The 13,954-nt window shown below is 42.9% G+C and overlaps 1 protein-coding gene across 1 annotated transcript in view; it reads right to left on the bottom strand.

The window, feature by feature from the left end:
* Positions 1-13,954, bottom strand: part of LOC144504716 (utrophin-like) — a 631,247-nt gene that overhangs the window by 596,524 nt on the left and 20,769 nt on the right. The window contains 1 exon segment of the mRNA XM_078230463.1: positions 9,971-10,164. Coding sequence (XP_078086589.1) covers positions 9,971-10,055 — 85 coding nt within the window. The 5' untranslated portion in view covers positions 10,056-10,164.

The following is a 13,954-nucleotide window of genomic DNA, read 5'->3' as shown; positions in this document are numbered from 1 at the left end:
GCCATGACACCAATAATCCATTGGTGCATAATAAAAATAGCCTTTGGGCAAGTTAATGGCCAATGCACAAAATAGCAACTGCTGTATTGCAAGAGAATAGTTGCTCAAAAAGCAAAGTAACTAATTTGAAAGCACAAGCAGGAATTTACAATCTTTAATCTTTGTGGATGACTTATATGAATAGCAGAGTCTTGGCAGAAAGTTAAACTCCCATACATCTCAAGTTACTATTATTAACAGTCCCTGCTGCTCTCAGTTAGGATTCATCCAACAATGTGCAAACAACACTACAAATATGGCACTTCCCAAACTCCAGGCCCACAAATGTCAAACAGGACAAATCAGTGGACAAAGAAAATACAGAATAATTGCTGTTGCTTATATTTTCCTGGCGGCAGCCATTGCAGCTCAACATCTTGCTCTAATGCCCACATGTCCATCTTTGGCCTGCTGCAATGCTCCCAACACAAACTGGAGAAGTAGCACCTCATCTTACGATTAGGCATATTACAGCCCATAGGACTCAACACTGAGTTCAACAACTTCAGACTGTGACCTTTCTTAACCTGTTATATCCCAAACATTTTTTATCCCATTGCACACACACCCTCCCATCCCCCACCAGGCCATCCATCACTTGTTCTGAACACTTTGATATTGCAAACACTGACCTCTATTCCTGTAGGAGGGCAACCCAGGGAGCGTGGGCTGCAGCAGGAGGGGAAAAAATGGAAAGGGTTAAACACACAGCCTGACTGTAGTATTCACACTCACTGCAGGCAGACATACGACAAATTACAAATAACTACATCCCAGACAGCACTAAACAGTCACACCCCAGGGGAGATCTCTCCGAGGTTACAGCAACAATAAGAGAATTGGTACCACTTATCGAGACTCCACAATGTCTAGAGGAGCCATTGTGCCTCTGGAAAGCTAATCAAGTATCAGGGAAATGGGGACAATTAACACACCATTGAAGTCGACTTGATAACTACAGTGCTTTGATATTGCAAACAAGTGGACAAGGTATGTTCTGAAAATGAAGATAAAGCACACAGGACAATGGATCAGCATAATGTGATCAAACAGAATTTTAACAAATTTCAAGTAACAATATGATGACCTAATCGAAATGTAGTGCTTTGTAACACAAAAGCGTAAGCACCCATGATGGGTAGAGTAGCTTAGGAACAAGCTGGAATTACAGCTCCAAGTACTGCTCTCCCTCATGCATGTTGAATAAAGCCGTTTTTGTTGAAGTTCCATTTGGTCTCGGAAGACTCAGTTCGTTCATTCCCTCCAACAATTCTCCATTAACACACTCTGATATCATACCTTTATGCCACAACCAGCACCGTCTGCCATTAACACTTTCTCTGTCTTGTGACCTACACCTCTTTGTTGCAATCTCTCCTAGCTCCCACCAATCACTGAACTTCTAATCTGCTCCAGCTGCATCACCCCTTTTTTAATCCAACACAGTTCTCCCTCTTTAGCTCTGAAGAATCGCATGTACTCGAAACACTACTCGATTTTCTCTCTCCACAGATATTGCCAGGCCTGCTGAACTTTTCCAGCATTTTCTATTTTAATACAGAAAACTGCTGCTTGGTGTTCTGAGGCTCGATAGTCAAGGCTTGGAGCCACATATGACTTACAAACAAGAGTTTGATCACCACTGATGTAAATCACCAAATCTAACTATTCTACTACCATCAAATTTTCATTAGTGCAATTCAGCTGGATAATATATAGACCCAATATCAATGGGTATATTCCATTTAATACATTAACTCAATTCTAAACTGTGTACTTACCTGTCAGAATTTCCAAAGAAGTTCCTCTCCGTTATTGCATCTTATTTAGATTTTCAGTTTCATTATTCATGATGACATCATTTAAAATTAAGACTCAATATTTGATTTTAAACTTCACCCTCATGCAACAATACACAAACAATGCTATGATCCCAGTTAATGTTATAACTGGGTGGGAAGATCCCAAAATGGAACCCTGGCTCAAAAGACCATAATCATTACTTTCTTTTGAAGACAACATGGAGGAACAGTGGGAGGGTTCTATAGCCTCCCTATGGTGTGTTTCATGCAGCAGGAGGCAGTACGCTGTTGGCCAGCGGCAGGAACTTCTGGTCCTGCCACTGTCAATGGGATTTCCCATCGACTCCACCCCACACCACCAGGAAACCCATGGCAGGGGTGGTGCACCATCAGTGGCACCAAAGATCCCGGTGTGAACAGCTAAAAACTTCTGGCCAGAGTCACAGAACCGCGAATTAGTTTTAACAAGATTCTGAAAAAATTTAAACATGAAAAGTTTGATTATGATACAATACTTCTTTACTCCCCCTAAGCTTCACAAACATACACAGATTTTAAGGTTAACATAAGACACGAGTTACATTATATCTTAAGCTACAATGGTCTCAGTAACACAAAGTGCCTTTAACCACAGACTGGCTGTGGTCAAATATACTATACACTCTGAACCAAGTGAATGTCTATGGATTGCTCCTCAAAATCCCCCCAGATGATTCTTATACCTTGAGCCACTTTGTCTCAGTGAACTCCAGCTTCCACACGAGTGATTTCAAATTCTGCTTTCAAAAAGACACACTTTCAAATCTTCTCTAAACACTGCTTTCTCTCACCTGCTCCCAAGAAAATTTCACTTTCAGGTTTTACACCTCCCAATTCAGGATTTATTTTGGCTTAAAGACTTTTACACACACTCAGAGATCCAGCCATCGATTTCAAAATTATTTCAAATATCTCCCAAGCTGTACTAAAGTCTCCCAAACATGAAAATCACTTCAGATATCTTTCAGGTGTCTCAGCCTTCTTCCCAACTCTACCTGTCTTTCCTGAGCAGTTCTCTGTTCTAGTATCTTTAACCTTAGACCTCTTGGAAACTTCTCTTTATTTCTGTATAAAAGCAAATTACTGCAGATGCTGGAATCTGCATATTGCTGAAAATGCTGAGGTCAATGTTGGCATAGAAGGAAACACAACGGTTAGTTTGTACATAGCAGGGTGTTGCAAACAGCAATGAGATAATCGCCAGATAATCTGTTTTAATCTTACACTTATGACCCGTCACGGTATATATAAAATCAGTCAGGACTACAATCACCCAATAATGTAAGTGAAATTACAGCAAGCTGCCCACCCCATCTATGATGATGTATAGTTCCTTCCAACCAGTTTTGAATACAAGCAGAGATGTCTGCCCACTCTAAACACCTTTAAAAAATGCAAACATAAGATACAGTAAAATCCCGCTTCACAGGGGTTAGATTACCATGAAATCTCTCAAAGGGCAAAATCGGCAACAATGAACATACTTTACAATGGAATCAATTAGAAAGTTCTCCCCATCCCAACATTTGCATGTATAAAGAATCAACGACAATGAAAACTAGGGAGCGACATGGCGGCACAGCGGTTAGCACTGCTGCCTCTCAGTGCCAGTCGCCTGGGTTCAATTCCAGCTTTGGGTGACTATCTGCGTAAAGTTTGCACCTTCTCCCCGTGTCTGCGTGGGTTTCTTCCAGGTGCAGATTAGGTTGATTGGCCATGCTAAATTGACCCTTAGTGTTCCAAGAAGTGTAGGTTAGGGAGATAAATGCAGTAAATACATGGGGTTGCATGCTTGGGTAAGGTGCTCTGTCAGAGAGTCGGTGCAGACTCAATGGACCAAATGGCCTCCTTCTGCACCTTAGGGGTTCTACGATGACCTACAGTAATGTACTTTACTTGTGAGTGGAGGTGGACTGAGTTGAAGTGACTAGTGTAGATGTTGATGTGGATAAAAAAAGAACAATGTTATTCTTCACTGCTTCACCTTCTGTTTTTCAATTTTGTAAAGCTCTTGGTAAGGAACAATACAATCATAGAATCCCGACAGTGCAGATGGAGCTATTCGGCCCATCAGGTCTGCACCGACTCTCTGACAGAGCATCTTACCCAGGCTCTCTCTCCCACCTTATCCCCGTAACCTCACACATTTCCCATGGTTAATCCATCTACCTACATATCTTTGGACACTAAGGGGCAATCTAACATGGCCAATCCACCTAACCCACACATCTTTGGAGTGTGGAAGGAAACCAGAGCACGACAGTCACCTAAGGCCGGAATTGAACTCGGGTCCCTGGAGCTGAGAGGCCGTAAGACCATAAGACACAGGAGCAGAATTAAGCCACTCAGCCCATCGAATCTGCTCCGCCATTCAATCATGGCTGATATTTTTCTCATCCCCATTCTCCTGCCTTTTTGCCATTAACCCCTGATCCCCTTATTAATCAAGAACCGATCTCTCTCTGTCTTAAAGACACTCAATGACCCGGCCTCCACAGCCTTCTGCGGCAAAGAGTTCCACAGATTCACCACTCTCTGGCTGAAGAAATTCCTCCTCATCTCTGTTTTAAAGTTCTACCAAATAAACCTGTTGGACTTTAACCTGGTGTTGTGAGACTACTTACTCTGTTTTAAAGGATCGTTCCTTTAGCCTGAGGTTGTGCCCTCAGGTTCTAGTTTTTCCTACTCGTGGACTCATCCTCTCCACATCCACTCTATCCAGGCCTCGCAGTACCCTGTAAGTTTCAATAAGATCACCTCTCATCCTTCTAAACTCCAACAAGTACAGACCCAGAGTCCTCAACCGTTCCTCACGCAACAAGCTCTTCATTCCAGGGATCATTCTTGTGAACCTCCTCTGGACCCTTTCCAAGGCCAGCACATCCTTCCTTAGATATGGGGCCCAAAGCTGCTCACAATACTCCAAATGGGGTCTGACCAGAGCCTTATACAGCCTCAGAAGTACATCCCTGCTCTTGTATTCTAGCTCTCTCGACATGAATGCTAACATTGCATTTGCCTTACTAACTGCCGACTGAACCTGCACGTTAATCTTAAGAGAATCTTGAACAAGGACTCCCAAGTCCCTATGTGTTTCTGATTTCCTAAGCATGTTCCCATTTAGAAAATAGTCTATGCCTCCATTCCTCCTTCCAAAGTGCATAACCTCACACTTTTCCACATTGTATTCCATCTGCCACTTCTTTGCCCACTCTCCTAACCTGTCCAAGTCCTTCTGCAGCCCCCCTGCTTCCTCAATACTACCTGTCCCTCTACATATCTTTGTATCATCTGCAAACTTAGCAACAGTGCCTTCAATTCCTTCCTCCAAATCACCAGGTTAAAGTCCAACAGGTTTATTTGGTAGCACGAGCTTTCGAGCGCTGCTCCTTCATCAGGTGAGTCTGACAACTCCACGTCATTCCTCCAAATCGTTAATGTATATTGTGAAAAGTTGTGGTCCCAGCACCGACCCCTGAGGCACACCACTAGTCACTGGCTGCCATCCTGAAAAAGACCCCTTTATCCCCACTCTCTGCCTTCTGCCAGTTAGCCAATCCTCTTCAATGCCAGGATCTTACCCTTAACATCTTGGGCTCTTAACTTACTTAACAGTCTATGCTGCACCATGTCAAAGGCCTTCTGGAAATCTAAATAAATCACATCCACTGCTTCTCCTTTATCTAACTTCCTTGTTACCTCCTCAAAGAACTCTAACAGCCGTGCTGATTCAGTCCTACTTTATCATACACTTCCAAGTACTCTGCGATCTCATCTTTAATAATGGACTCTAAAATCTTGCCAATGACCGAAATCAGGCTAACCGGCCTATAATTTCCCATCTGCTGCCTCCCTCCCTGCTTAAACAGTGGTGTTACATTAACTACTTTCCAGTCCTCTGGTACCTTCCCTGCCTCCAGTGATTCCTGGAAGATCACCACCAATGCCCCCACAATTTCCTCAGCTATCTCTTTTAGAACTCTAGGGTGTAGTCCATCCGGTCCAGGTGATTTATTCACCTTCTGACCTTTCAGTTTCCCCAGAACCTTCACTGCACTCACCTGTGTCGATTCTCCTGGAGCTCTGGCATCCCACTGGTGTCTTTCACTGTGAAGACTGATGCAAAGTAACTATTCAGTTCCTCTGCCATTTCTTTGTTTCCTATTATTACTTCTCCAGCCTCATTTTCCAGTGATCCAATATTTTTGCCTCTCTCTTACCTTTTATATATTGGAAAAAACTGTTCCTATCTTCTTTTATATTACTAGCTAGCTTACACTCACATTTCATCTCCTCCCCCTTATTGCCTTTTTTAGTTGTCCTCTACTCGCTTTTAAAAGCTTCCCAATCCTCTGACTTCCCACTAATCCTTGCCATTTTGTATGCTTTTTCTTTTGCTTTTACGCTGTCCTTGACTTCCCTCATCAGCCATGGATGCCTCGTCCTCCACTTAGCATGTTTCCTCCTCCTTGGGATGGATTTCTGTTCTGCCTCCTGAATAACTCCCAAAAACTCCTGCCATTGCTGTTCCACTGTGTTCCCTGCGAGGCTCCCTTTCCAATCAACTCTGGCCAGCTCCTCCCTCATGTCTTTGTAGTTACTTTCATTTAATTGTAATACCGTTACATCTGATTCCAGCTTCTCCCTCTCAAACTGCAGGGTAAATTCTATCATATTGTGGTCACTGCTCCCTAAGGGTTCCTTCACCTTAAGTTCCCTAATCAAGTCTGCCTCATTACACATTACCAAATCCGGAATTGCCTGTTCCCTAGTAGGCTCTGTCACAAGCTGCTCCAAAAAAAACCATCTCTTAGACATTCCACAAATTCCTTTTCTTGGGATCCACTACCTACCTGATTTTCCCAGTCCACCTGCATATTGAAGTCCCCCGTGATTATTGTAATATTGCCTTTTTTATATGCATTTTCTATCTCCTGATTTATTTTCTGCCCCACATCCTGACTACTGCTAGGGGGCCTGTACATTACTCCCATCAGGGTCTTTTTACCTTTGTGATTCCTCAACTCTACCCACAGAGATTCTATGCCTTCTGATCCCATATCGCTTCTTATATCGATTTAACTTCATTCCTTACTAACAATGCAACCCCACCCCCTTTGCCCATCTACTTGTCCTTCCGATGGGACACATATCCTTGGATATTTAGATCCCAGCCCTGATGCTCTTACAGCCACGTCTCTGTGATACCCACAACATCGTACCAGCCAATTTCAATGTACGCAACAAGCTCATTTACCTTGTTCCGTATACTGCGCACAATTAGGTACAACACCCTCAGTCCTGCTGACCAACTCCCTTCTCATTCTGGTCACCTTCTTTGCTCTGCCCGAGGTTAGATTCCTGCCACCTTCTATACTCTCTGTTCTATTACGTGGTCTGGAAACTTTACTAACCTCTCCTGAGCCCTCAGCTCCATTAACCTGCACTTCTACCCTCTTCTTTAACTTTGATTTTCTAATTCTCCATACAACTGAACCCTCCCCCCCCCCACTATTTAGTTTAAAACCCTATATACAGACAGCCCTAATTGTACGATTCGCCAGGACTCTGGTCCCAACGCGATTCAGATGAAGACCGTCCCATCGGAACAGGTCCCCTCTTCCCCAATATTGGTGCCAATGTCCCATGAATTCAAACCCATTCCTCCCACACCAAACTTTGAGCCACGCATTTACCTCCTTAATCTCATTACAGTGTTAACTACTGTGCCACCCCAAAAGCAGTGTCAATCACCCTACAAAAGGCAATGCTTCTTTCCATGTTTGTCTCTTAGTCTGGTGCTTGTTTTTTTTTCAAATCTCTGGCCTCTTTTAGCCCTCCTAACTCCACGTTTGAGCTCCTTCCTCTTTATTTGTTTGTTTTTAGGTGCCTGGACCTTATGTATGTTTCCTTTTTTTTCCTTGACTAAGCTAACAATTTCCCCAGTCATCCAAACTTCCCAAAACTTGTCATTCCTGTCCTTCATTTTCACAGGAACGTGTCTGTCCTGCACGCCAACTGGTCCTTAAAAGATCTAGATCACTCCACACCGCAAAGTTTTGTAGTCATTCTACATTTAAGTAGCACTCTGCTTTTTTATTCTTCCTGTCAAAATGCACAATTTCACAATTTCACATTTTCTCACATTATACTCCATCTGCTAGATTTTTGCCCAGTCACTGAAACGATCAATATCCAAGAGCAAACTCCTTGTCTTCTTTACAACATACTTTCCTACCCATCTTTGCGTCATCTGCAAGTTTAGCTACTATGCCTTCACTCCCCTCATTTAAGTAGTTGATGTAAATTGTAATGAGTGGAGGCCCCAGCACAGACCCCTGCAGGACTCCACTCATCACATCCTGCCAATTGGACCAAGTCCCATTTATGCACACCTTTCTCTTTTCTGCCATCCGGTCAATCTTCCATCCAGGCTAATACGATACCCCCTACACCATGAGCTCTTAGTTTCCCCAAAAACCTTTGATGTGGCACCTATTAAATGCCTTCTGGAAATCTATGCACAATACATCTCCAGGTGAGACTGCGATCTGGAGAGCATGACATCTCCCAACCCTTCTCTCCTCCCCAAGAATATCCTGATCTCGGAATCAGAGGCCAACCAATTATCATATTGTAGTATGAATTACAGTTACCATGACAGGAAGAGAACTTTGGGTATAAATAATAATAAAGCCAGAATCCAGTAGCAATTATTAACTTGCAATTTTGCTCGAGGTTGCACTGTTTAACCTCCAAACCCAAGTGGAACAAAGTTTGATCGTGACTGTCAATGCTGACTCTGATACGGTCATGTTTCTAACTGTCAAAGTTATGAAAAAATGAAAAAAAAGACACTTATAGTCTACCAACCCAGAGCTGGAAACTAACAAGTAGTTTGGAAACTTACCGTGTCAACAGTGTTCATGTTCTAACTGACCATCAGTCATCAAAAAGTCATCGGCCTAAAACTTTAATGCTGCTTCTCTCTCCAGATTTACCTGAACTCATATTACTCAGCACTTCCTGCTTTTAAGCAATTATCAATACCACAGGTGTTACAATCCTTGTAGTGACCGATAACTTAAAAAAAAGAATTTCCCAGCAACCAACAAAAATAAACCAAAGGACACAATTACCCATTTTAAGACTGGTAATCAACATAAATCAAATTCTGCTGAACAGGTAACCAATACATCAAGCTAAAGAAAGGGACTTTCACATTCACTAACGCAATCAAGATATATCTTGCAGCCCCTTTCACTGTGCATCGCACTTTAGCAGATATATAACATTACTAGATCCAGTCTAAAGACATTCCCAGCTTTCCAGCAGGCTCATTTCTCCCTGCCACAACAGACTGAATCTGCCAATATCCTTCAAAAATCGTCCTGTGCTGAATAGACCGGCTCCCTAGCAAGGTTCACCTTAGCGAGTGCTTGATACTTAGGTTTCCAAAAATCCCACCTTCTGTTTTCCTTTCGAACAGAGAACCAGCTCACACCAGCATTCTGCTTGGCTGTTAACAGATTCTTCTATTCTCTTCACAGCAGCTGGATTCTCTCTTTCTTTCATAGTCTGTGTTCCTACATCCAAAAAGCCTTTTCTGGGTCAAGGTGTAAAAAGTGTTACTTGATTTTCAAGAGGTTTCAGTTTGGGTTTCTTTTTTATGGCAATCAGGTCTCGGGGCCTGTCCCTGGCAGAGGTTCAGTGTGGCCACTATCGACCCCTATCCAGAACATTCTGTTTCATCTCAAGTTAAAGACTTTTTAAAACATAACCAACCGTCTTCTAAAATCCCACAATTGTAACAGGGCTGATACACGACTGATAAAACTGCTGAGATCAAAACACAACAAAGTTGCACACTGGGATCTCCAAATTAATGACAACACCTAACACAAAACCAGCGTATAGTTAATAATAGTTAGGGGCTAGGAAAGCTTTCTTGTACACAGCCAGCAGGATAACTAAGATAACTAGTTATTCTCCACAGAGACGAATATATTGAAAATTCTTATGACTGTCCAGATTAAGGAGAAGAAAAAAAATGCCAAGGTTTTGATACAATAAAACTTTTTCCAACATACCTGATCTCCATCTGATGATGTCTCCAAACTCATTTGCTGGGCTGCTACAGTCAGCATTTCTTCCCTCATTTGCAACCTTGGCCATCGCTAATGGTAAAAGGACGCAACTGTTTGGTCAGAAAAGAAAATCTTCAGACGGTCCTTTTCCTCCAGCGTTCTCTCATGTACTTTGTCTCTAATTGGACCCACAACACCTAAATGATTCAGAGGGGAAATAATAAATGATACACTATAAAACATCTGGAAGTACATATAATTAAGAGTATTTGATGGCAAGTTTTAAATTGTAGATTTTATACATTTGAAACTCTAAGCACTCAAACACACCAACAAGCCAACAGCACACCCTCTACAAAGTTTAAACAAATAACTTGCATTTTGAATTTCTTTCACATCCTTAAGATTTCAATTGGCATAGAATTTTTAAACTGATTTGACTATTATCTAGACACAGATTGTACCCAATTTGTGCAGGGCACAATCCCACAAACAGTAAAATAAATAAAAACAGTAAATTAAATAAATGTTCACAGTCAGCTTTGGTGGTGCTGGTTGAAGGATGAAAATTGGTCAGGACAAAGAAAGAACTCCCTGCACTTCTTTGAAAATGTGCCATAGGATTCTTTACACTCATCGGAAATGAAACCTCAGAGAATCAAGGGACATGGAAAGCAATGAGAAAGTGAAGCTGAAGCTATAGATCAGCCTGACCTTACTGAATGGCGGAGCAGGCTCGACAGGCCCCATGATCTTTTCCTGCTCCTATTTCTTATGCTTTCACTGCATACAAGTTGTTACCAGTTCATGAATGCTGTGCAAATTCAAGAAGACTGCAATCATGAGACTAACCTTGGAGGTGATAGAAATCTCTTATCATAGCAACTCCACCTCTCAATGCAGTCGTGCTATAGAATTAAAACAATCTCTTTCAAAAGAATGGTTTCAAAGTCAATCTTCATAATTTTAATAGAAACCATCCCTACAAATATCCTTTATTTTCTTTATATTAAAAATGCTATTTACCTGTACATCAGCAAATTACATGGAATCTATAACGTAGAAACAGGTCATTCAACCCAGCTAATCTATGCCAGTATTTATGGCTCACACAAATCTCCTCCAAAGTAAATACCTGTGCCCACCCTGCCCCCACATCCCTTTATTCCTTTCTCCCTCGTGTTTGCATCAAGTCTCTCTTAAATGCAATTGCATTAATGCAAGGGCATTAGCTATGAGGAAAGGTTAGAGAAACTTGGTTTGTTCTCACTGGAATGACGGAGGTTGAGGGGAGACCTGATAGAAGTCTACAAGATTGTGAGGGGCATGGACAGAGTGGATAGTCAGAAGCTTTTTCCCAGGGTGGAAGAGTCAATTACTAGGGGACATAGGTTTAAGGTGCGAGGGGCAAGGTTTAAAGCATTTTGATTTGGTTTGATTTGTCACATGTATTAACATACAGTGAAAAGTATTGTTTCTTGCGCGCTATACAGACAAAACATACCGTTCATAGAGAAGAAAATGAGAGAGTGCAGAATGTAGTATTACACTCAGAGCTAGGGCGTAGAGAAAGATCAACTTAATGCAAGGTAAGTCCATTCAAAAGTCTGACAGCAGCAGGGAAGAAGCTGTTCTTGAGAGGGTTGGTACGTGACCTCAGACTTTTGTATCTTTTTCCCGAAGGGAGAAGGTGGAAGAGAGAATGTCCAGGGTGCATGGTGTCCTTAATTATGCTGGCTGCTTTGCAGAGGCAACGGGAAGTGTAGACAGAGTCAATGGATGGGAGGCTGGTTTGCGTGATGGATTCACGACCTTTTGTAGTTCCTTGCGGTCTTGCGCAGAGCAGGAGCCATACCAAGCTGTGATACAACCAGAAAGAATGCTTTCTATGGTGCATCTGTAAAAGCTGGAGAGAGTCATAGCTGACATGTCAAATTTCCTTAGTCTTCTGAGAAAGTAGAGGCATTGGTGGGCTTTCTTAACTATAGTGTCGGCATGGGGGAACCAGAACAGGTTGGTGCTGATCTGGACACCTAAAAACTTGAAGCTCTCGACCCTTTCTACTTCGTCCCCATTGATGTAGAGAGGGGCATGTTCTCCTTTACGCTTCCTGAAGTCGATGGCAATCTCCTTCGTTTTATTGACATTGAGGAAGAGATTATTGTTGCCTCACCAGTTCAACAGATTCTCTATCTTATTCCTGTACTCTGTCTCATCATTGTTTGAGATCTGACCCGCTACAGTGGTGTCGTCAGCAAACTTGAAAATCGAATTGGAGGGGAATTTGGCCACACAATCATAGGTGTATAAGGAGTATAGTAGGGGGCTGAGAACACAGCCTTGTGGGGTACCAGTGTTGAGGATGACTGTGGAGGAGGTGTTGTTACCTATCTTTACTGATTGTGGTCTGTGAGTTAGGAAGCTCAGGATCCAGTCGCAGAGGGAGTTGACGAGGCCCAGGCCACGGAGTTTGGAGATGGGTTTCGTGGGAATAATAGTGTTGAAGGCTGAGCTATAGTCAATAAATAGGAGTCTGACATAAGTGTCCTTGTTATCTAGGTGTTCCAGGAAAATGGCGTCTGCTGTGGACCTGTTGCGGCGGTAGGCAAACTGTAGTGGATCCAGGTAGTCCAGGAGGCTGGAATTGATTCGTGCCATGACTAATCTTTCGAAGCACTTCATAATGATGGATGTCAGAGCCACCGGCCGATAGTCATTAAGACACGCTGCTTGGTGTTTCTTAGGCACCAGGATGATGGTCGTCTTCTTGAAGTAGATAGGGATCTCAGATTGTTGTAAAGAGTCTTGAGTCGGTTTTTACGTGACCTCAGACTTTTGTATCTTTTTCCCGAAGGAAGAAGGTGGAAGAGAGAATGACCGGGGTGCGTGAGGTCCTTAATTATGCTGGCTGCTTTGCAGAGGCAGCGGGAAGTGTAGACAATGGATGGGAGGCTGGCTGGCGTGATGGATTCACAACCTTTTGTAGTTCCTTGTGGTCTTGCGCAGAGCAGGAGCCATATCAAGCTGTGATACAACCAGAAAGAATGCGTTCTATGGTGCATCTGTAAAAGTTGGTGAGAATTGTAGCTGGCATGCCAAATTTCCTTAGTCTTCTGAAAAAGTAGAGGTGTTGGTGGGCTTTCTTAACTATAGTGTCGCCGTGGGGGGGTACCAGAACAGGTTGTTGATGACCTGGACACCTAAAAACTTGAAACTCGCGACCCTTTCTACTTTGTCCCCATTGACGCAGACAGGGGCATGTTCTCCTTTACACTTCCTGAAGTTGATGACAATCTCCTTCGTTTTGTTGACATTGAGGGAGAGATTATTGTTGCCGCACCAGTTCACCAGATTCTCTATCTCATTCCTGTACTCTGTACGAGGCAAGTCTTTTACACATAGGGTGGTGGGTACCTGGAACTCGCTGCCGGGGGAGATAGTGGAGGCAGATACGATAGTGAGTTTTAAGGGGCGTCTGGACAAATACATGACTAGGATGAGAACAGAGGGATATGGTCCCCGGAAGGGTAGGGGGTTTTACTTCAGTCGGGCAGTGTGGTCGGTGCAGGCTTGGAGGGCCGAAGGGCCTGTTCCTGTGCTGTAATTTTCTTTGTTCTTTGTAAAGAAATTGCTCCAATTTTTATTTGACTAACCCCCAAGTGGCAACAGTTTTCCTACCTTCACCCTAACAACCCAGCATTTTAAAGAACTGTATTGGATCTCCTCTTAGTCTACTAGCTGCAGCCTATTCAATGTGTCAGTCCTGGGTAGCTGGTGGCCTCTGAATTAGAAGTTTGTGTGTTCAAATTCCACTCCAGGAATCAAGCACAAAGGTTTAGGCTGACATTCCAGTACAGTACTAAAGGAGAGATATCTGCATTTCCAAATCTCTGTTCCTCAACAACATTTAGCTCCTCACTTCACAAAGAGCAAGTGGTCTCATTATTCTTCCGAACAAATCCAACCACATAATACTTTACAGCATTA

Source organism: Mustelus asterias, chromosome 15 (assembly GCF_964213995.1).
Source record: "Mustelus asterias chromosome 15, sMusAst1.hap1.1, whole genome shotgun sequence".
Taxonomy (NCBI): Eukaryota; Metazoa; Chordata; class Chondrichthyes; order Carcharhiniformes; family Triakidae; genus Mustelus; species Mustelus asterias.
This window is presented reverse-complemented; position numbering and strand designations above follow the sequence as displayed.